The following is a 23,174-nucleotide window of genomic DNA, read 5'->3' on the forward strand; positions in this document are numbered from 1 at the left end:
CTGTGCCAAAGATGGACATACTGGCTATTATGGAGGTGGTCATAATGTTCTGCTTGGTCAGTGTAGAAAAAGTATTGTTAAAGCTTGAAATTACATTTAAATTATGTTGTACATCAGTAGTTACTCTCATTCTCAGATATTGAACTAATAAAGGTTAATCTGGATATTTTCGCCCATGGTGAGTGAAGCTGCCTTAAGACATATACATAGTTTATAACTACAATTTTTAACTTCTTGTGTTAGGACTTTAACATAAGCCTGCACATCTGAAAGAATAAATTATGACAGCATTCTAAATATCTAAATTACGCCGACAATTGCACGAAGTACTGAAAATCAAACTTTGTTGCTCCTTGGAAGACGGTAGACATGCAACCTGCAACTGGTATTAGATTCCGGATTAGCAATTCGGTACCCGCCAGGGTAGCCAAGAGCACTAACGCTGTAAGTAGGCTGTTTATGTTTTCTTATTGGCAACGTTACGTAGCGCTCAATATGAAAATCACTGGCTGTGCTGTGTGCAGTCTGTCGCTAGTTTGCATTGTTGTCTGCCATTGTAGTGGTGGGCAGCGGCAGCTGGAGGTGAACAGCGCGTAGCGTTGCGCAGTTGGAGGTGAGCCGCCAGCAGTGGTGGATGTGGGGAGAGAGATGGCGGAGTTTTGTAATTTTTCATGAACTGATATATTTACATATGATGATATCAAGGTAAATACATTGTTTGTTCTCTATTAATATCTTTTATTTGCTAACTATCCCTATCAGTAGTTAGTGCCTTCAGTAGTTTGAATCTTTTATTTAGCTGGCAGTAGTGGCGCTCGCTGTATTGCAGTAGCTTGAGCAGCGAAGATTTTTGTGAGGTAAGTGATTTGTGAAAGGTATAGTTTAATGTTTGTCAGGGCCATTCTTTAGTAGGAAATTTTGAAAGTCAGATTGCGTTGCGCTAAAAATATTGTGTGTCAGGTTAAGCACAGTCTTGTATAATTGATGAAAGGGGACGTTTCATATGTCGACCCTTAGCCTAGGATACCTCACTGGAATCTTCTGATTTTTTTCTTGTAGTTTGTGTATTTAGTGTAGCTTTTGTTTATTGCTAGCGCGTAATTGTAGAGAGAATCTCCTTTGTAGTTGTAGTTTTCATTGTTGTAGAGTAAAACAGTTGTGGCATGCATGTAGATTTGCACCAAGTATTTCCCAGCTGCAATTAACTAGACATTATTTCCATTGCTACGTTATTTTATTTTGCTCTTCAAATTGTGTTTTTCTGTGTTGTCGTGTGAAATACTGTGACAATAATGGCGTGTGAAAAACGTAATACTAGGCTCCAAAGTAAACTGAGAAATGACAGTGAAGACGAAGGCAGTGTGTTAGCGCCGCAGAGTAATGAATTAACTGATGTTCAAAGTAGTAATTTGGTAATCGTGCATAGGGAAATGGAGCGGGCGGCAAACAATGGCACGGACAGTGAAACAATTAGTGAAGAGGGAAGCATTATCGATCGATCGGTCGGCAACAGCTCGCCTCAGGAATCCGAAATGACAGGACACAATTTCGCAAATACTGTAGATTCAGGTTTTGGGTTATCACCGTTTTCTCAAATAAGTCAAGACGCATTTTCTGCTTGTCAAAATGTGAATGTTGCCGGTGCAAATGCACTGCCGAAAAGCGTAGAGAAACAGATTCCAGACACTAATACATTATTATTGCAATTAATGCAACAAATGGAACAAAATCAGAGACAAACACAGCAAAAGCTTCAAAAGTTAGACACAATGGAACAAAATCAGAGACAAACACAGCAAAAGTTAGACACAGTGGAACAAAATCTTCAAAAGTTAGACACAATGGAACAACACCAGAGACAAACACAGCAACAGTTAGACGCAATGGAACAAAATCTTCACACCACGCTTGAACAAACACGTGAAGATTTAACTACTGAGTTACATAACATTGAATCGAAATGTCAAAAAGTCTGTAATGACGTAAAAACACAAATTTGTGAGCATTTTCAACCTATTTTTTCGCGGCATGAAAATGCATTACAGAATCACGAAGCAGCCATAAAAGAACTGCAAGCCATTGTTCATGAAAATCATGAGACCTTGTGGGCTAAAATTGACTCAGTTGCATCTACCGATTCGGTTACGCAACTTGCAATAACTCAGGAAAACTTAAAGGACACAGTAGATACGATTTCAACACAAATGGACACTCTGAAACTTGGTTCAGAAAAACACACTGAGGAAATGTGTTCACTATCGGAGAAAGTAGCCGAACTTTCGGATCAGGTCACTAACTTATCTACAAAGGTAGATGATGATCTGAATGACACAAGACCTGTAGCCTTCACTGACACTGAAGAGTGCGAACAAATTAGGAAATTCAAACAAAATCAGAATCAGATTAATACGCAACACCAAAGAGAAATCCGGGAAGTACAAGATCAGCTGACACAGTTAATACAAGAATTACGTATTTCAGAGGATACTCGCGCCCCAATACGGGAAGAGGGACTTAGAAATACGGAACAACCACAAAATAATAACACAGGACACTTCGGAAGTTATGAAAGAAATTGGCAAGGTGCACCGAATTTTGAAATGGAACCGCCGAAACGACATAACAATGACCGATATGCGACTCGCCGACATGATGACTTTGACTATAAGCTGTTCATTACTACACGTAAATTCAAAACATTTAAGAATTCTGGGAACGACATTCATCCACAAGCATGGCTCCATCAATTCTCTCATTGTTTTCCTCCCAACTGGTCATTAGAGCACAGATTAGAATTTATGTGTGGCTACTTAGAGAATGAACCAGCTGTAAGAATGCGGTCGGTCATTCACGATTGCCACAGTGAAGGAGAATTTTACCATGCCTTCCTCTCAGCATATTGGTCTCAAGCCACACAAGACCGGGTAAAACATGGTATCATAATGATGAAACATTTCGAACAATCTGAATTCTCCAGTCTTGTGAAATATTTTGAAGACATGTTGCACAAGAATCAGTACCTGTCAAACCCATACAGCCCCTCAGAACTCATCCGCATTTGCTTAATCAAATTACCTGAACATTTACGACATATTATTTTGGCAGGACGTTGCAAAGACGACATTGAAGCTTTTCAGGGACTGTTACAAGAATTGGAAATTGACACTGACAATCGCGGAATGCGGAAAGAGGAACACAACAATTACAGGTCACATCCGTCGCAATTCCGCGATGAAAGAAGTAATAACTGGACACGACAAGGCTATTCTCACAGCACATATCGTGACCAAAACAGACACCACCCGTATGACAAGCGTTGGCAGAGTAGTAATAACTACAGGGAAAGATCACCTCTCCGTGGTAATGACTATCACAGAGACAATCAGAGAAACAGACAATATGGGAACCAAAATAAATATTATCAGGGGAGACAGAATAACTTTAGACGCAACGGTCCAGCGCGCAGTTTCGATTCAGGGAGAAATTCTCCACCACGTGACCGACAAACAAGAAACGATGTAAACTACCGACATAACGACAGACCTGAATTCCATCAGAACTGGCGAGCTTTAAACAGAGCTGGGCCCTCTCGGCAAGGCGAATTTGTGGAAGTTAGGTCTCCTAATCCCAATAACGACGCGCGCCAACAAAGGGACAGACAATGACTCGCACCGCAGGCAGCCGCGTGCGGCCGCTGGCTCAGGGAAAAATAACATAGACGCTAACCTTGAGAAAAACTCCAGTATTCTTTACCGACGTATACCGCCTGACAATTGCATGCAAGTTCAAACTCTGCGTACTAGGAAGAGTAAAGGTTTACACCACATTTCTCATGTAAAACCATTTATTGACAAATAATCTGCCTTTTAACTTTGTCTTTGCCATAAAATGTTTCACTTCACGTTACTAGTATGCTTTAGAAACTGTTACCATGCAACAATGTTTGAAGTTAAATATCCAATCAAGAACCAAGAGAACTTATTTAAACAGAAATGACGAATGCATTGTTATAGTAAACAGACGTCACAGTGTTATTGTGTATGTACATTCTTGCTTGTTAGTTGCACTTAGAACATTTACCAGTACTGCTAATGAGATTTTAATGCAACATTTTGGTTTATTTGAAAATACATTCTGAATTTAAAGTGCTTTCTGAGAGATACCAGATGACACAGAGGTTAGTTTATGTGACAGCTACACGATTTTTATCACGACGCTACTAATGAGTGACAATTTACAATGTTGCTTTTGCGGTGTATCTGTTTTATATCTGCACAGTTTTCTGAATTCTTCTGGAAAGAAAAACATGTTTTAGTAGTAACTTTTGTGGTATAGCAACAATGAGACAGCCTTTTTCGTGGCATAACAATACGTTACTGTACAGTACTTTCCTCATCACGGCAATAAGCGTAATAACTAAGATATCTATACGCAAAGCATTTCACTTTTGTGTTTCATGAGGTAAGTACATTGACTTTAGCAGAACCTTGCTTACAGAGGACGATAACTACGACAGTTCCACAGAATTATCTTACAGCAAGACGCGCATTTAGCGCTACAGGACACGCATTTGAGTGATTAATCTTATACTTAAAACACTTATTTTTAAAGATTTTTTTTTTAATTACAAAGAAAGTTTTCCGTGATACATTTCATTCCATTGCGGTAATTTGTAACACCTGGGAGTATAATTACATTAATCCTCAGGGGGGTACACGCTTACTTTGTGTACCATGTGTGTGGCAACCACAAGGAACCCTAGCTAATATGGTATTTGCTTATACAACTTTACACATCGGTACCATATTTCTCTAACACTCAAATTACACAGCTATCTGATCATTTAACTGAGAGATAAACATTTTTTTACTACATCAGTGACACATGTTTACGCAATTACACAGTTGGATAACTTCACACTTATGAAATTGTATTTTGTCTGTACTGTGTGAACTCTTCATATTTTTTTGGAACCATTGTGATACTATGAGAGCTTTGAATGATGTATTTGATATGGATTCATGTTTTTTAAAGTACGTTTGAGGCAGATGACACTTTTGACATGAGCAGAGAATTTTTTAGGGTTTGAAATTATTGCAGAAAGCTACGACGTTTTTGAGATTTGACTGAGGTGTAATGATGTTATTTTTACGACGACGATGTGCACTATGCTGTTGAGGTATGTTTATGGTCACTAAGCTGATGTTATATGAGGAATCTGATTATGCTATGTAGTTATTATGTGTTGATGAATACGAATATGTATATGTGTAATAAGGTAAGGAATAATGAGTAGTGATTAGGGACTCTGATTTGTGGAAAAGGTTGTTGGAAACCAAGAATCGTACTTTAAGAGTTATGAAATGTGTGACTGTATCACAATGCTGACGAATATTTTTTTTGGACACTTATATTTATAGGATTTTGTTTCTACAGATTTGCAGCGCTAATTCTTGACCTGTGAATTATGTGAGACTGTTACCGTAGCGGAAGCTGGTGGCGTAAATATTTCCGTAAGAAAGTTAAGTGACCACCTGCACATAATGCGTCGCGGGCACCCACCTGGGCGACAGCCGCCCGAAAAAAAAAAAAAAAAACCATTAGCCTTTCCGGAAGCACAGGTAGAAAAAAAAAAAAGGGAAGGCCATTATCCTCGGTATTGATATTTCCTTGTTGAAAGTATAATGTGGAGCTCGTAATTTATGATATTTACTGAAATGCCTAATGAAACGATGAGAAACATTTCACAGCTATTGCCTTGCTAGTTAAGAAAAATGCCATATGGCTTGCTTAATGTATTTATTTACACATTTTGTTTAATATCAAGTTTCTAGCTGCACTGCAGCATTGGTTAAAATAAAATTTAATATATGTACTAATATAAATATTTTATGCCTACAGATCCAGTAAATAATTTTATGATCTATCCAAAACAAATGAGGGAGCACAAAAAAAAAAAAAAAAAAAAAAAAAAAAAAACATTTCCCTTCACAGGAATTGCATAAATAATTTTTTTTTACGATTTGGTAACTTATCTACTAGCGTAAGTTTTTGTGATGCATCACTCTAATGTTAAGATGTGACATAGGTATTAGACATGGCCATTTTAGTGTAATATTTTTTCTGCTTGAGCTATGTCATGTTTAGATATAAGTTATTGCATTTGCTGTTGCTGTTTGCCAGGCATAGTGCTACTAAATTTCACATTACATTACTCTGCTAAGCCAATTTTACTACTCATTGATTTTTCATGTTGCTGCACATTGGCTCATATTAGTTGTAATTTTGCATTTTATCTGTAAATTAGATTTACTGCTGCTTGCTTTGCACTCTGCATTTTTTTTGTCATTGCTGTTTGTGTTACATGTTTTGTGCTGCTGCATTGCCTCGTCCTTTAGTTTAGCATCTGAGCTCAGTAGATTTAAGTTAGCTTAAGAGGGGGTAGCCTCTAAGAGAATGAGTTGCGATGAATTGGAAGAAATGCATTGAGAAAACAGGTTTAGGTAGGATTTTCTTGGAAATAAATGATGAGGTAAGATAATGGAAAATAAAAATGAGGTAAGAGATGTGTGAACATATAAACACAGAAAGCATGCTTAGTTAGAATTTTTTTTGGTGGAAACAAAGGATGAAATAAGAAGAAAGATATATATGAAGTTTTGGGGTTGGACTGCAGTACCACATGTTACACTGAAAACGAACCCTGTCCTTTCCTATTGGTGTTATCCCACTATGTGTGTGTGTACCCTTGTGTATTTGTTTTCTTCCTGTCTCTGTGTACTGTTTCATAGAATTTTTTTCTCTTCTAATACTAAGCTATATTCACTATGAGGAGGAATACTGTTATCCTCAAATATAAGTTGCATTAATAATATGTTATTTTCTTTGTAAAGTTGTTTACAAATCTGTTCTGTTTCAATGTTCATGTGTGAAATTAATGTTTCGAAAACTATTCTCATTATTTTATGTATGTACTTATGTCACTATTTTTGTAACACTGATGTATATGTTTATTTCTATTCTTTTGTAAAGCCTGTACTACAAATGTTATCTGTATTATTATGTTTTTAATGATGTATTTTGTACCTTTGTAATTGTATTCTTATGTTATAAAATTGTAATTGTCACCAGTTCATGATATTATTAACTTGTTAGTTACATTTCACTGCACACGTTTCTGTTGGTCATAGTATATGGACAATATGTGAGAAGTAGGGACTGATAGTGTTTGCACGTGTGTTAATGATTCAGCAAGGGACTGGATAACAGCATTGCTGGTTCTAAGGACAATTTCAAAAACTTTGTGAGTGCACAAGTGGTGGTTTATGGACTTGCTATATTCTCTGCAAGACTCTTCGATGGTGATTGTGCACCTGCACAGTCGCAACAGATGGCTGCTGGCCATCTCTACAAGGACTACAGTGGGTCTGCACCTCTGGTGGCCCACCAATACCACAATCTCTACCAGGACTCCAGTGGGTCTGCTCTGTGATGACCTACCTACCAATATTCTTCCAAACTTCGAATGACTCTGCTGTGGGTTTGCTCCATTGTGGCCCATTACCTGTCAGCATGTCGAGAGTCAGCACTGTCTTTCCATTGGAAGGACAACACTACTTCTTCAAGACTGCATGGAAATCCACTACTTCCGTGTGCATTTTCTTTTCCTGCTCAGACTTTGAGACAAACACTGCTATTCTCCTGTTATGTACGATGAGGACTGTCTTTAGGGACTGTGAGAAAATTTGAGCTTTTGACCAACGTTGTATCAATAAGTGTGTGCATTTTATATCTTTGTTACTGTAATTGTGAAAATTTTTTGTCAAATCTGTATTGGCCAGTGCCCAACACCATTTGTAAAAAAATTTTTGTGAGGAGCATGGGGGCTATGTAAGTAGGCTGTTTATGTTTTCTTATTGGCAACGTTACGTAGCGCTCAATATGAAAATCACTGGCTGTGCTGTGTGCAGTCTGTCGCTAGTTTGCATTGTTGTCTGCCATTGTAGTGTTGGGCAGCGGCAGCTGGAGGTGAACAGCGCGTAGCGTTGCGCAGTTGGAGGTGAGCCGCCAGCAGTGGTGGATGTGGGGAGAGAGATGGCGGAGTTTTGTAATTTTTCATGAACTGATATATTTACATATGATGATATCAAGGTAAATACATTGTTTGTTCTCTATTAATATCTTTTATTTGCTAACTATCCCTATCAGTAGTTAGTGCCTTCAGTAGTTTGAATCTTTTATTTAGCTGGCAGTAGTGGCGCTCGCTGTATTGCAGTAGCTTGAGCAGCGAAGATTTTTGTGAGGTAAGTGATTTGTGAAAGGTATAGTTTAATGTTTGTCAGGGCCATTCTTTAGTAGGAAATTTTGAAAGTCAGATTGCGTTGCGCTAAAAATATTGTGTGTCAGGTTAAGCACAGTCTTGTATAATTGATGAAAGGGGACGTTTCAACGCGCTGCTTCCTGGACTCTGGTAGGCGCGCCGGCCCCAGATCGAATCCGCCAGGCGGATAAACGACGTGGGCCGATGTGCCGGCCAGCCTGGATGTGATTTTTAGTCAGTTTTTCGCGTCCTGCTAGGTGAATACAGGGCTGGTCCCTATGTCCTGCCTCAGTTACACGGCTCGCAGACATCTGAACACATTCGCACTATTCCATGGATTACACTGGGTGCAGACAGTTGTGGTACACTGATTCTGTCCTGGGGGGGGGGGGGGGGTACAGGGAGGTGGCAGGAAGGGCATCCGACCAACCCTTCAACATAAACATGCCAAATCCGATTAACGATGGCTGACACTGCGGGACAAGGCTCAAGCGATAGATAGATAGAATAGCAGTTCGGTAACATACAAATAGACTTGTGTGTAGAGCTGACCACATTTACAGAAAAGTGATTAAAAATAAAACAGTGTATGATAGGAAGCACACCCTCTCGCTTAATAACCTGTTAAATATTCTGTTAACAAATCTGCAATTTTTATATGGCCACATTTATTATTTGAGTAACTGTCTACAGGAATAATTAGAAATGTTCATTGCTACAGGCGGTGTTTTATCCCGACACCAAACCAAGTCTACCCTCTTTTTTAAATATCTCATTTCTGTGGTCTTCAAAATTCTTTTGTCTCGGTATTTGTAGATTTTTGTATTCCCGCGATCTGTAAAAATTAACACGATTTTTCGGGACTACTTAAGAACGGCATACAGCCCGTCGGCTTTGACCAAAGATGTCAGAATTTGCCACAGATCATTTACTACACAGATGTAACAGCTGAGAGGAGTGTTCAGAAACAAAGGAATGTAGGAGAGAAAAGATGTGGTAGACGTATATCAAGGCGAGTAATATTTCGACCTTAATGTTAAGGATATCGCTTGTTTTTGTGTTAGTATTTCTGTGGAATATAAAGAGAAAAAAAGGGTAGAAGTAGCCGTAGCATAGAATATCTCCACATATATGTGAGCTGTGTCTCAAACTTCAGTCGAGCTGTATAGGTTAGCTGCAGTACGGGATACAAATTTAACGTACGTCGATTTCGTCGTTTTTGTTAGCATTAGTATCGTATTGTTCAGTTTAACTATATAGGTCTGTTCTTACGTAGATAGTCGTACTACCGACGGCGCGCAGATCTACGTACATAGTATTTGTATCCCATACTTCAGTGTGGGAAAACGAGGAAATCGATGTACGTTACATTGGCAACGTGTAGCTCACTTGAACTATGCGAAGGCGCAAGAAGACGACATGCATAAAATTTGTATCCCTTACTTCAATATGGGGTACAATTTTTTGCCTTGGATGCTAATAGTATCGACTGCAAGTTATAGTCTTGCTAGCGACGACAAGAAAACCAACTGCAGTGAAACTTGTATCCCATTCTTTAGTTGAGCTATATAGGTCAACTGAAGCATGGAATAGTAGTACTAGAGAATAGGAAATAACGACATTTATAACATGCGTATTCTGTACTTTAATTGACCTATGTATGTCAATTTAGGAATAGGATACTAGTGCTACGGAAGACGAGAAATAGGGCCATACATAACATCTGGATCCTGCTCTTCAGTTGACCTACACAGGTAAATCACATCAATGTTACATATCGCACTTTTCGTCTGGGTAGTACCAGTATACGTCAACTGAAGTACGGAATGCAAATTTTACGTGTGTGGGTCTTTTCGCCTTTAGTATTGCTAGTATAGACTCAAAAAAATCATGCTGATACTAGTCGTGGGAAATGGAAGAAGAACAACAGCTGCAAAAGTTCTATTACGTACTGCAGTTGACGAAAACGGCCGTAACGGTGTAATACAACAATGAAGTACGTGAAAATAGGCAAATGCAGTAAAACAAAAAAAAAATGAAAATAAAAAACTGAACTTACCACACGAAAACTACTCATCAAAAAAAAAAAAAAAAAAAAAAAAAAGCCGTTGCTCGCCTAGAAGGACATCAACGAAAACCACATACCCACATACACAAGAAACACAACATTACGAACACACACACACACACACACACACACACACACACACACACACACACACACACACACACACACACACATTATATATATATATATATATCCCAATCTGAAATTAACTAACAAATTTTTGACGATACATTTGCCCAACACGTTTAAGAAAACACTTAAACGGGCAATATGTATCGGGTACACAACGCCTCCATGAATATTCATATAAGTGACTCTGTAGTGTCGAAATCCGTCGTTTTCTTCTCCTTACAACAGATTTTATGGTTGACCAATAACCTATGCTATTTGTACAAGCCCCGTTGGATAAAGATCTGAAATGGTTCAAATGGCTCTGAGCAGTATGGGACTTAACTTCTGACGTCATCAGTCCCCTAGAACTTAGAACTACTTAAACCTAACTAACCTAAGGATATCACACACATCCATGCCCGAGGCAGGATTCGAACCTGCGACCGTAGCGGTCGCGCGGTTCCAGACTGTAGCGCCTAGAACCGCTCGGCCACCCCGGCCGGCTTGACACATTTCAAATAATATTTTGAAACAACATACTTAAACACCTTTGTTTACCACAAGCCTGAATTAGTTAACAGGTTAGGCTCTGTTACTGATGCCACGCAAATGGGGTAGCAAATTAAGGTCTACAATTCTACTTTGCCGTTTACCACGCGTCGTGACGAGGAAATAAAGAATCCAGTAAATTAATTGAAAGTCACTACTCGGATTCAGTATTTGAAGATGTGCTTAAAATCAACAGACAAAGGTGAGAGTCAAGTTTACACTCGCAAGCAGCACACGCAGAACACGAGCATAAGGTGAACATTAAATAAACTGCTCCTTGTTCAATCATTTACACACCGACGAAACAAATAATCTTCACCGAATTACTGTAGACGCCGTAAAACCCAGCTGCTTGCAAATGACTCAAATAATGGTCAAAACGTCTTACTTTAAGTCCGATGACATCCGTAGGACAGGAGTTTCAATGGGCAACCAGGCCTCATCCCCTTGTATCCACCTGCGACCGAGACAGCGACATTGGCTGCTATCAAGGCTTTAGCGATGCATCACACCTGACACGATTCGCGCAAAACAATCAACAGAACGGCGTGGCCTCCTGAACGCCCCCAGACGTCCCCAATCAGAGTTCCTACCCCCGACCGAAGCTCTCCGGCAAACACTGCAGGCAGCAACACCACACCGCCCTCTGGCTAGGGTAAGGAAACAACAGAGCACGAAGCGGGAATTTGTAAAGGAACGCGCTACAGACTAGGAGGAAACGTAGAGATTTCAAATGGCTCTGAGCACTATGGGACTCAACTGCTGTGGTCATAAGTCCCCTAGAACTTAGAACTACTTAAACCTAACTAACCTAAGGACAGCACACAACACCCAGCCATCACGAGGCAGAGAAAATCCCTGACCCCGCCGGGAATCGAACCCGGGAACCCGGGCGTGGGAAGCGAGAACGCTACCGCACGACCACGAGATGCGGGCGAAACGTAGAGAACCAACCGTGACATTTCGCCACGGTTCACTGCAGTTAACCTATACGGCTCGACTGAATTTCGAGATACAACTCATATACAGGATGGTCCACTGATAGTGACCAGTCCAAATACGAAATAAGCGTCAAACGAAAAAAACTACGAAGAACGAAACTTGTCTAACTTGAAGGGGGAAGCCAGATGGCGCTGTGGTTGGCCCACAAGATGGCGCTGCCATAGGTCTAACGGATATCAACTGAGCTTTTTTTAAATAGGAACCCCCATTTTTATTACATATTCGTGTAGTACGTAAAGAAATATGAATGTTTCAGTTGGACCACTTTTTTCGCTTTGTGATAGATGGCGCTGTAATAGTCACAAACATATGGCTCAGAATTTTAGACGATCAGTTGGTAACAGGTAGGTTTTTTAAATTAAAATACAGAACGTAGGCACGTTTGAACATTTTATTTCGGTTGTTCCAATGTGATACATGTACCTTTTTGAAGTTATCATTTCTGAGAACGCATGCTGTTACAGCGTGATTACCTGTAAATGCCACATTAATGCAATAAATGCTCAAAATGATGTCCGTCAACCTCAATACATTTGGCAATACGTGTACGACATTCCTCTCAACAGCGAGTAGTTCATCTTCCGTAATGTTCGCACATGCATTGACAATGCGCTGACGCATGTTGTCAGGCGTTGTCGGTGGATCACGATAGCAAATATCCTTCAGCTTTCCCCACAGAAAGAAATCCGGGGACGTCAGATCCGGTGAACGTGCGGGCCATGGTATGGTGCTTCGACGACCAATCCACCTGTCATGAAATATGCAACTCAATACCGCTTCAACCGCACGCCAGCTATGTACCGGACATCCATCATGTTGGAAGTAAAACGCCATTCTGTCATTCAGTGAAACATCTTGTAGTAACATCGGTAGAACATTGCGTAGTAAATCAGTATTCATTGCACCATTTAGATTGCCATCAATAAAATGGGGGCCAATTATCCTTCCTCCCATAATGCCGCACCACACATTAACCCGCCAATCTTCCACTTGTCGCAGCCATCGTGAATTTTCCGTTGCCCAATAGTGCGTATTATGCCGGTTTACCTTACCGCTGTTGGTGAGTGACGCTTCGTTGCTAAATAGAGCGCGTGCAAAAAGTCTGTCATCGTCCCGTAATTTCTCTTGTGCCCAGTGGCAGAACTGTACACGACGTTCAGAGTCGTCGCCGTGCAATTCGTGGTGCATAGAAATACGGTACGGGTGCAATCGATGTTGATGTAGCATTCTCAACACCGACGTCTATGAGATTCCCGATTCTCGCGCAGTTTGTCTGCTACTGACGTGCGGATTAGCCGCGACAGCAGCTAAAACACCTACTTGGGCATCATCATTTGTTGTAGGTTGTGGCTGACGTTTCACATGTGGCTGAACACTTCCTGTTTCCTCATATAACGTAACTGTCCGGCGAACGGTCCGGTCACTTGGATGATGTCGTCCAGGATACCGAGCAGCATACATAGCACACGCCCGTTAGGAATTTTGATCACAATAACCATACATCAACACGATATCGACCTTTTCTGCAATTGGAATACGGTCCTTTTTAACACGGGTAATGTATCACGAAGCAAATACCGTGCGCACTGGCGGAATGTTACGTGATACCACGTACTTATACGTTTGTGACTATTACTGCGCCATCTATCACAAAGCCAAAAAAGTGATCCAACATTCATATTTCTTTACGTACTACGCGAATATGTAATAAAAATGGGGGTTCCTGTTTAAAAAAAACGCAGTTGCTATCCGTTTGACCTATGGCAACGCCATCTAGCGGACCAATCATAGCGCCTTCTGGTTTCCCCCTTCAAGCTAGACGAATTTAGTTCTTTGTAGTTTTTTCGTTTGATGCTTATTTCGTGAGATATTTGGCCTGGTCACTATCAATGGACCAACCTGTATATGTGACGTGAGGTACTGTATGCTACCGCTACGTCTATCCTTTTTTTCCCTTTATTTTCCACAGAAGTCCTAGGACACAAACAAGCGATATCCTTAACATTAAGGTCGAAATATTACTCGCCTTGATACATGTCTACCACATCTTTTCTCTCCCGCATTCCTTTGTTTCTGAACACTGCTGTCAGCTGTTACATCTGTGTAATAAATTATCTCTGGCAAATTCTGACGTCTTTGAACAAAGCCGACGGTTTGTATCCCGTTCTTCAGTGGACACGATTTTTCTATAAGTGTTTTCCTGCCTCTTTATTTGGTTGTGTCTTCATAAGGTGCTTATAAGGGGTCATTTCTGCGTATAAATATGTTTCTGCGGAAGTGTACGTGTATTTTTATGCTATAACAATGCTTTATTTCTAAATACTCTACCGAGCGAGGTGGCGCAGTGGTTAGACACTGGACTCGCATTCGGGAGGACGACGGTTCAATCCCGTCTCCGGCCATCCTGATTTAGGTTTTCCGTGATTTCCCTAAATCGCTTCAGGCAAATGCCGGGATGGTTTCTTTGAAAGGGCACGACCGATTTCCTTCCCCATCCTTCCCTAACCCGAGCTTGCGCTCCGTCTCTAATGACCTCGTTGTCGACGGGACGTTAAACACTAATCTCCTCCTCCTCCTCCTCTAAATACTGGAAGTTGGATGTTTATACACTACTGGCCATTAAAACTGCTACAACACGAAGATGACGTGCTACAGACGCGAAATTTAACCGACTGGAAGAAGATGCTGAGATATGCAAATCATTAGCTTTTCAGAGCATTCACACAAGGTTTGCGCCGGTGTCGACACCTGCAACGTGCTGACATGACGAAAGTTTCCAACCGATTTCTCATACACAAACAGCAATTGACCGGCGTTGCCTGGTGAAACGTTGTTGTGATGCGTCGTGTAAGGAGGAAAAATGCGTACCATCACGTTTCCGACTTTGATAAAGGTCGGATTGTAGCCTATGGCGATTGCGGTTTATCGTGTCGCGACATAGCTGCTCACGTTGGTCGATGGCTGATAGCAGAATATGGAATCGGTGGGTTCAGGAGGGTAATACGGAACGCCGTTCTGGATTCAAACGGCCTCGTATCACTAGCAGTCGAGATCACAGGCACGGCTGTAACGGATCGTGCAGCCACGTTCGATCCCGTCATTTTTTCGGATGAATCCAGGTTCTGTTTACAGCATCATGATGGGCGCATCCGTGTTTGGCGACATCGCGGTGAACGCACATTGGAAGCGTGTATTCGTCATCGCCATACTGGCGTATCACCCGGCGTTATGGTATGGGGTGCCATTGGTTACACGTCTCGGTCACCTCTTGCTCGCATTGATGGCACTTTGAACAGTGGACGTTACATTTTAGATGTTTTACGATCCGTGGTTTACCCTTCATTCGATCTCTGCCAAACCCTACATTTAAGCAGGATAACGCGCGACCGCATGTTACAAGTCGTGTACGGGCCTTTCTGGATACAGAAAATGTTCGACTGCTGCCCTGGCCAGCACATTCTCCAGATCTCTCACGAACTGAGAACGTCCGGTCAATGGTGGCCGAGCAACTGGCTCGTCACAATACGCCAGTCACTACTCTTGATGAACTGTGGTATCGTGTTGAAGCTGCATGGGCAGCTGTACCTGTACACGCCATCCAAGCTCTGTTTGACTCAATGCCCAGGCGTATCAAGGCCGTTATTAGGGCCAGAGGTGGTTGTTCTGGGTACTGATTTCTCAGGGTCTATGCACCGAAATTGCGTGAAAATGTAATCACATGTCATTTCTAGTATAATATATTTGTCCAAAGAATACCCGTTTATCATCTGCATTTCTTCTTGGTGTAGCAATTTTAATGGCCAGTAGTGTATCTTTTACTGGTGAGTTGGCTATTGATTGTGCTGCTGCTTGCATACACAACCTCTGAGTCTGAGACATTATTATAGCTAGTGGCAGCGAGCTAACATTTGTTGAGAGTAGTCAGAGGTTGCCTGGCGTGGAGAGAAGTCACCCGACGTTAGAGGTCGCAGCCTGCCCTGACCGTGCTAATGGGGCCGGAGGAGATTTTGGTATTATCGAGGATTTTTAGTAATTTGCCTTTATGGTGCGCGAAGTTGTTGCTTGCTTGCGTTCTGAAGGGATGTTATCAGATTTGCGTATGCATACATTGAAAGTAATATTCGTATCTTTGTTGTGAGATATGTGATTAATGATTAAAGACATTGTGGAATAATTAAAGTTTCTGCTAATGAAACTGTGCAAGGAAAAGAAAGGTCTGAGAAATGTTTGTCAGTGTGTGAACCGTCAATTTTCAGAATATAGTAAATTACAAGTTTTTATTGATTCATTTCATCTTTTCCACCGCTTAAGGCTTGTTGAACAAAGCACTCCTGATAATTTTTTTTCTGTAAGAGAGAAACAGGAGAATAATTGAATCAGTGATTGTGAATATGCATTGTCCGCAGCTCGTGGTCGTGCGGTAGCGTTCTCGCTTCCCACGCCCGGGTTCCCGGGTTCGATTCCCGGCGGTGTCAGGGATTTTCTCTGCCTCGTGATGACTGGGTGTTGTGTGCTCTCCTTATGTTAGTTAGGTTTAAGTAGTTCTAAGTTCTAGGGGACTGATGACCATAGATGTTAAGTCCCATAGTGCTCAGAGCCATTTGAACCATTTGACTATGCATTGCGATCTGCATGGATCGCAGTATTTCTTTTGAATTAGTTGTGGGTAATTTCCAAGAATGATTGCCTCTCGAAGTCGCAGGGTCCAAACGATACATATCGAACGTGCGATGCCTAAATCGATCACGCGACTGGTGGCGGGCGTTATGATCAATTATTTGTGATCGTCATTTTTAATCTGTTTTACGTCGTTCCCTTAGTTGTTCTAAGTTACACACCTCCGCGAAAAAATGGCAAAAAGGGAATTGTTCCCGTAGCGTACACGTCACATGGACTTTCACATGACGACAACACCCACAAAGAATAAGGTAAGTCGTCTCCTTTGTAATTAGAAGTATTTTTGTAAATCTCTCCGTCTAAGGCGCTACAGTCATGGACTGTGCGGCTGGTCCCGGCGGAGGTTGGAGTCCTCCCTAGGGCATGGGTGTGTGTGTTTGTCCGTACGATAATTTAGGTTAGGTAGTGCGTAAGCTTAGGAACTGATGACCTTAGCAATTAAGTCCCATAAGATTTCACACACATTTTGTAACGCTCTTCTTTTGTCGTTGCTGTAGTGACCACCGTAAACATACTCATAACGCCCGCCACCAGATCGCTTGATCGATTTAGGATCGCACGTTCGATATGTATCGTTAGCACCCCGCGACATCGAGAGGCAATCGTTCTTGGAAATTACTTATTTTTGAATATTGCTGGATGCAGGGTATACATGCAGTTGCAGCGGCAAGACTAGGTAAGTTTCCTGTTGAATGCAGGAACATTACTGTGTAATTGTTAGGAGATGATAGAGAATATTTTAAAAATCGCAGTCAGATACTAGAGAATTGTCTTTCACGATTTGTGGGAAGAGTATTTAATTTCTGTTTTCTTGTTCTTTAGCAGATAGCTGACTTCTCCGAAGGGTAGGAAGTTCCAGAAAATGTTTGAGTACTGACATGTCGGAATAAGGGTTTTTATAATAACGATAACCACGTTTCACTAGACAGCCTAGCAATTTTTAGAGAAAAAGTATAGATAATGATAACATTGTCAGAGATAGCGCTTTACACATTTCTGTTTATCTGTTGCCGTAGTAATAACTGATGGTAATGAAACTTTCAGTCAGCTCATTCTGCGTCCGCCATTTGCACTGCTGTATATCAGCCAGCCAGGGCGTAACAAGTATGACGTTGTCTCTCATTGACAGGTGTGAATGCAGTGCTAGAGACTTGGATATGCAGGTTGCCAGAATGGGACGTGTATTTTCTGTGACAACTTACCACGCCTCGGTGGGTCAAGGTGATTGAGTTTGCACAATTTTTCCGTTTTCTCAGTGATAGTTTGGATTAGTATGTGTGTGAGTGCAGTAAATAGATTTCTAACTCATTTAATATCTTTTGAAGCATTTATATATTTTCCTCAAATTACCTTGAAAGTGGAGAGGTTTTCTATTGACTGTGAGCCATGTGTCAGGGTTTTCCGTTTCAATAACGATTGCCTTAAACTGGAATTTGAAATCACGTGTTTATAAAACACAATTATGGAAAGATCTAACTAAATTACAACGTCGAACGAAAGCTTCAGAGTATGTACTAGTGTGTTAGTTTTACTTAAATTTATTTAATCGTATGGCTAGAGCCCCCTGTCGGGCAGGCCATTCGCCAGGTGCTCGTCTTTCAATCTGACGCCACTTCGGTGACCTGCAGTCGATGAGGATGATAGGATGATGATAGCACAACACCCACTCCGTGGGCGGAGAAAATTCCTGGACTCAGCCGGGAATCGAACCCGGGCCCAGAGGACTGACAATCCGCCACGCTGAACATTCAGCTTCCGGGGGCGGACAAGTGTGCTAGTTAATGTCAGTTTATATTGCTCCATTTATGTGCTGTGTCATTCAGAAAAGTACTTATCTGCTCTTTAGATTTTGGACTTAAGGAAATTCTTAGGTGAATTTGGAGCCGCAATCGAACAACTTACGCTTCACTCCGCCTTCCACTGTCTGCAGCTCACATGCTTGTGTTCTACGCGTTTTTAATATTTTTTCAGTTGTTAATTACCAATTTTCAAACTATAGAAAATTTATATTGGAATAACGACTAAAAACAAAAATTAGCCTTAAAAAGTTAGTGTCCTGACTACACTGTCTGAGTGAATCTTCTATTTTAGTCAATTACACACATTGAGAATAACTTTGAGTAATTATTACACTAACAGATATCCTTGACTGTCGAGCAAGAGCCCGCCTAACTTAATTTAGAAACAGAAAAGTGTATGGAAGCTCAAAACACTGACAAGGAAACGAACTGCACAATAAACTGACCAAGGAGATTAAATATGTAACTACAATCAACATGTAAAAAACATTTACATCATAGTTCTTATATAACACATATTTTATGATGATATGAAGTAGGTGGCTGGTAAACATGTAATATAAATGAAAAATAAAACACCTTTGTGAAGCAACAGTATACATTCTGAGCACAGCATGTCTTGCTGTGAAATCACTTGCCTAAAGTGTGGATGATATGAAACTCCTTTCCTATTTATGAGCTAAAAACCCTCATTATGAAATTCAGTTTTGGCCATACAGTACCCAGATGAATTAATTTCCTATTTATTTGGTCTTCTTTCCAGATTTTCTGTTGTCCTAGTTTTTTTCATTCTTTCAGCGTGTAAGTAATAGTATTATTGAGTGCACTTATAAATATTTTCCTACTTAGAACATCAAAATTTCCTGTAGGTAAAAAGCAGGTAAACAGACAAAGACTCTGTGTGAGTGTAGTTGTTTGTTTGTAATGGATCATTGTGAGATGCATCCCTTTTTTAACTCTTTGGCGCATTTGTCTTTTTAATTATTCACTGTGTTGATTGCTTTACTGCTGTTCTCCATATCTTTAAGCATTATGATAATCTTTCGGCATCTGTATACCTACAACATTCAGCAACTTCCGCACTCTCTTTTACCTATTCTCTTTCGTATCTCCCTGCACAGTTTCCACGTAGACTTCTTGTCATTGGTTTCAGAGTGGGGTTCTCTGTTCTGGCGCAAAAATCTTCAACTAACTTCTGGCAGATGTGAACCACAAGATTGATAATATCTGCAGATTCAGATCGTAAGTGAAATTAACGAGTTGTTGGTAGAAGTAACAAGAATGTTGGGGTATCTGCAGATTCGAAATGTAATTGAAACTATCTTATTTGTGATTTTTTTTTTAAAAATAACTGACTAAAGTGAAGAATGAAAAATTCACATTAACGTAAGGACATGTAACAATGTTCGTTTTGAACTGACCTCTATTCTCCCAGTATGACGAACTTTTATTATATAATTACATATATATTATATAATTATATATATTTGTGCCGTCATTAAGCAAAGTCTAAACTGAAGAGCCACAAACTTTTTTTAAAACTAACGTCTTTCCTGTTGCTTTTGCTGTGTTAATTTTGATCTGTGTATGGAAACATTCAGTACAGCTGTTTAATGATAATTGTTAGTAAAGCCTGCAGAAATAGTTTCTCATGTCTACCTCTTTTTGTTAACATGCAAAAGGACTCAGTCCAGAAAACAAAATAAAAAGAAATAGCTGAGTGCAAACTTCCATCAGTGAGTGTTGAAGGGCCAATGGAAATAAAACAAAGCATAGCTGATGCCTAGTTACCAATAAATACTGTTTTATTTTCTTAAATCCACATGTCAGTACACATGCTGCTGATGAAAGTAACACAGTTCTATGATTTCAGAATAACATATAACCACCACAAACAGGGTAAAATTTACGCATAGGCGACTTCGCGCATCGCTGATCAACAGGTCAGGTTGCCTACATTATTTTATTTTTATTATTATTATTAGTTTTTTGACATAGTTACATTGGGTATAAACAATAACAGCCACTAGTGGTGGTTTATTAAGTATTCTAATACAGGTAATTAATACTTTTGTCTTATCTAATAGGGAACATAGTATACAGATCTTTCATCTAAGGGAATTCTCCTGGACATTAAGAACTAAAAAACACTGTTCTAGAAAAGTTTTCAGTGGTTCACAATCTTCCTAAACAAGGGGAAATACATTTTTATTATGACTATGAAATATTTCATTTGCGATGTAATTGTATGAAATGGTGTACACAAGTAGAAGATATTTTAATTGACTGATTTCTTCCAATCTTTTTCTATTGTACAAGACTGAATGTGTCGTAGCTAATGTGTATGTGTGTTCAACGGAAGTAGGAAATGCAACGAATTTGATCAACTCGAATCTTAGCTCCACATAAAATCACCAGATACAAACAAATTTATAAATAAGTATAGTGACCATAATGTAATGGACATAAAACTTAGGAATCAAAGAGTTGTTTTCGTATTAATTTCCCGCTGGATAAAAAATTATTGTGTGGATTCTTGCTCTGCCAAATGTGTAACTATTGAGAAAGGTATTTGCATTCTGCAATTGTTTAATGTAACCAAAACGCTTTGCAGAATAAATTATTGTTGTCTTCATGAGGTAGCGTAATACATAGTAAGCTTCAGATATACCTGATGGTGAGTCTTTGAGGAAATGTGCACAGATCATTTTGCATTTCGAAGTGATTTACATAATGGTAAACGAAAACATGATGTACTGATTTAACAAAATTGGGTAGATAACATTATCTTCCCTACAATTCAATAGTTACAACAGACCATGAAAGACGCTAAACACAAAACAGTTTACTGAGACAATAAAACAACAGAAAACTGAGCATTCGTTGTTAGGAATGTTGATGACATCGGTGATTGCAGACAGTAGTCCAGGAGAAAACCTTTTGGGACTGCAGGGTTGTCCAGGGTGTTAGAGGGTGGGAGTACTGGAACCAGCGACGCAGTCGTCTCTGTCCTGAAGATGGTTCACCTCCTGCGGGCGAAACGCCGCCAGAACTTGTCGGCACTCGTTTCCTCCTGCAACATAAAAAGTGTTGGATGTCTGCTGATGTACTCGTTAATCGTTTTGATTGAAATGTGGAAGAACATAATTAGTCAATCATGACACGGATTTAAGGGGGGATGTACGTGAAAGAGATCAAAATTTTGAAATTTTTTTAATTTGATCTTCATTTACGAAATTGTATTGAAATTTCAGTTCCTGAATATTACGTTCCAATTCCACTCGTAAGTGTGATAAAAACAATAATTTACATAAGCTTGCACGTGACCACGCCCCTTAGTTGTTATGTATTTCCTCATATTATTTAATATTGCGGCTTTTTCTTCCCGTTTTATGCAGGCACAGTGTGGGGAATATTTCGGTGTTCAGCAGATCCAGAACTTCTACAGAAGTGTGTGCATGGAAAAACTCAAAATTGTAATGAAAGGCTCTCTGATAGGAAAACCACGCCGCAAGGCAACATTTATTTCCACAACTGCTGATGAAGTTGCAGCGTTTAATGCTTGTTTAGTTTTTAACTGTGTAATCTTGGCAGACTACGGACTCTGCAGAGGGTAGGATTTGATCAGGGTGTTTTCACAGTGCCTATATTAAAGGAAATCGATAACAATAAAAGTGATGCAGCTAACATTATTGTTAACACAGTTTGAAAATAAGGTTAACCTAAGAGGACAACCAGAAGAAAAAGACTGCTTGAGGGTGAAGAGGAGAATGCATATGGCTTGCTCTAGTTCATCCAGAGAAGGTAAACACTTATACAGACACTGTCGATTCTTTGACTCAGGTCTCCCATAGCTTACATCTTGCCAGCTTTATGTAACTTTTCCTTACAAACTACTGACACTTTAGTACGTAAATTTGGCATTCAGTTAGTCAACACTGTAGTGAAACATTCTGTAGAAGCAATTTTCATTTATTACAATAGTAAGGCATTTATGTAAGAGAAAAACCCTGAGATTCAGTGTGCATTTTTTCACAGAAATTTGGAGAGCTAGCTAAAGAAAATATGAATATTCTGTTCCACAGATATTTGTAATAACGGTGTAGCAAACGTTGTACAAAAATACATTAATTTCACTCTGAGAGATTTTGTTTAAAAAGAGGAAGATCTGCACTCACCCTGTTAAAAATTTTTCAATTGTTTATAACTGAAAATGTATTACTTCAGTAAGTATAAAAACGTATTTGTGTATCGAGATAACCTTCCACAACACCTGCGCCAGATGTAGTTGCATTGCCTTGAAAACTTTGGACTTTATAAGGTTTTTGCAATATATTGCAACTTCGCATACGCACCCGTCATTCTCCCCCTTCCCATTCAGAAGGTCTCTACACGATATTAACCTATCATGTTTTGAGCAAAGAGATAGGTTGCTCACATTTATTTTTATTTACTTACTCTTTTTCTTGTTGTCGTGCTAACAAGTTATGGTTGCCCTACACAAGTCTAGCTTTTGATACGTTCTGTTCCTCTGTTTTTCCGTGAACACTGCTGGCCACACGCTACAGCAGGGAGAAGTTAGTATACCTCCAGGGTTTCACGGAACGGACACTGAAATGACTTGCAGCTAGATGCGAGCGCGAAAACT

The 23,174-nt window shown here is 40.0% G+C and overlaps 1 protein-coding gene across 1 annotated transcript in view; it reads right to left on the reverse strand.

The window, feature by feature from the left end:
* Positions 1 to 20,313: 20,313 nt before the first annotated feature.
* Positions 20,314 to 23,174, reverse strand: part of LOC124552592 (neuropeptide F-like) — a 635,976-nt gene continuing 633,115 nt past the window's right edge. The window contains exon 5 of the mRNA XM_047126917.1: positions 20,314 to 21,599. Within this exon, the coding sequence (XP_046982873.1) occupies positions 21,549 to 21,599 (51 nt within the window). The 3' untranslated portion in view covers positions 20,314 to 21,548. The remainder of the gene's footprint in view (positions 21,600 to 23,174) is intronic.

This window comes from Schistocerca americana, chromosome 10 (genome assembly GCF_021461395.2).
Source record: "Schistocerca americana isolate TAMUIC-IGC-003095 chromosome 10, iqSchAmer2.1, whole genome shotgun sequence".
Lineage (NCBI taxonomy): Eukaryota > Metazoa > Arthropoda > Insecta > Orthoptera > Acrididae > Schistocerca > Schistocerca americana.